At 46.4% G+C, this 1,688-nt stretch overlaps 1 protein-coding gene across 1 annotated transcript in view; it reads left to right on the top strand.

Annotated features, from left to right (window-relative positions):
• Nucleotides 1-922: 922 nt before the first annotated feature.
• The window catches only part of LOC120268674 (tryptophan N-monooxygenase CYP79A68-like), a 5,374-nt gene continuing 4,608 nt past the window's right edge, over nt 923-1,688 (top strand). The window contains exon 1 of the mRNA XM_039275969.1: nt 923-1,085. Coding sequence (XP_039131903.1) covers nt 923-1,085 — 163 coding nt within the window. The remainder of the gene's footprint in view (nt 1,086-1,688) is intronic.

The raw sequence follows: 1,688 nt of genomic DNA, 5'->3' as shown, positions 1-1,688 counted from the left end.
ACAGCCGTAAGGTCACTGTAAAGGTGACTTTCCCCGAGGCTTATGGTCGTAAGCGTGCCCGTAAGCAGGCCAAAAGCTCACTTGCCGTGTTCAAAGTTTGTATCTTTGTATTCTAAATTTCGTATTCTTCTTGTACAACATGGTTAGGGCAAAGAGAGCAACTTCAGGGCCGTGCAAGAGGAAGAGACCTAAGGCGTCGACCTCGGGCACAGCTGCCGCGGAGGAGACATCAACTCCATCGGTTCCCTCAGCCCCCACGTTTACAGAGGCTTGCTTCCGAGAGCGATTCATCCGTTTCAGGACGAAGTGGATTGGCCCGTACTAGCATAGGTAAGGTTTGAGGATAAGGTCCGGGGGATGTTCTAGACTGGTAGTTTCAGTCGGCTCTTCTCCTACGAGGAACAGACCTACAAAGAGAACACCCTCAAGGTCCTGTCTACTTCTAAGGTGGATAGAGGCCTCGTGGGGTTTGATAGAGCTAGCTCCATTAGGTTCCAGTTATTTCTCTTTGTTGTCGGGGTTGTACGACTTAGATTTTACTAGCACCCTACAGTACAAGTAGTTACTTATCGACTTCCCTGCGAGCATCACAACTAAATGAGTTTAGCAGCATCTGAGCTTGGTACATAGCTACAAGCCAGGCCTCACAAAAGGCCTTGTTCTTCTCTCGACCGGCTCATCAGTATATCCACACTATCATGGCTAATTCTTTTGCAGGTAGGGTGGATGGCACTAGAGTGGTGGGGCGGCATGAGCTCCTGTTTTTTTACAGCCTTGGGGAGTGCCATCGCATCCACCTAGGCTACGTGCTAGCAGACTTCACACGATTTGTCATAGGGACGGAGTTGGTGGATCGACTCTATGGACAAGAGGTGGTTGGCGGTACCTTTTCCCTCGGCCTTGACACTCTATAGTTGATGGGATGGTAGTGCATTGCGGCAGGCATTTCATCCTCACCTTGACCATAACACAGGAGCCAACAGAGGATAAGGATGAGGATAACGAGTCAGACGATAAGTCTGGCAGTGAATCATCATTGCCGTCAGCCACCAAGCCTAGCTGTCCATCTAGCTCAGTAGGAGCTCGTCACTGACGCTAATCAGAGTTATAGGAGCTGCGGACATCTATGCTGCAGCTACAGGAGGACCAGCGGATCATTATAGCGTCCTAGGTACGGCTCGAGGCTGACATTGGCCGTACCTTGGACATTTTTTCGAGGCTGGTCTCTCCTCCAGCTCTTGTTCCCCTAACATCGACTCCTCCATCCTCACGTCCACCGACAGATTTTGTTCCTTCAAACGTGACCGAGTATTAGTTTTTATTTCTATTTTGTATTTTCATTTCAGACATTGTATTCATTATTGGCAAGGGTTGGTCCTGCCTAGTTTGTATTTATTTTGAGTCTTTTAGTCGATTCCTATTTTCTTTTTTGTTATTTTTACTTTGTTGAGATTTAATGTTCTTCCTTTACACCTCGCAGGCTAATTTGTAGATGTTTGGGCATAGTTGAACTCTAGGGTTTATACTTTTGACGTTGGTTATTGGATCTTTGATGGTTTAATTGTTTTCTTAATTGCAATCATTTCTATTTGTGTCTATTAGCGTGTTTGAATGCTTGGTTGCTAACTAGGTGAAAGCCCTAGCTATCATGTTTGGTTTGTTACGTGTGAGAAGAAATTCACACCTAA

Source organism: Dioscorea cayenensis, chromosome 9, assembly GCF_009730915.1.
Source record: "Dioscorea cayenensis subsp. rotundata cultivar TDr96_F1 chromosome 9, TDr96_F1_v2_PseudoChromosome.rev07_lg8_w22 25.fasta, whole genome shotgun sequence".
NCBI classification, from domain to species: Eukaryota; Viridiplantae; Streptophyta; class Magnoliopsida; order Dioscoreales; family Dioscoreaceae; genus Dioscorea; species Dioscorea cayenensis.
Note: the sequence above shows the minus strand (reverse complement) of the source record. Positions and strands in the feature narration are given on the sequence as shown.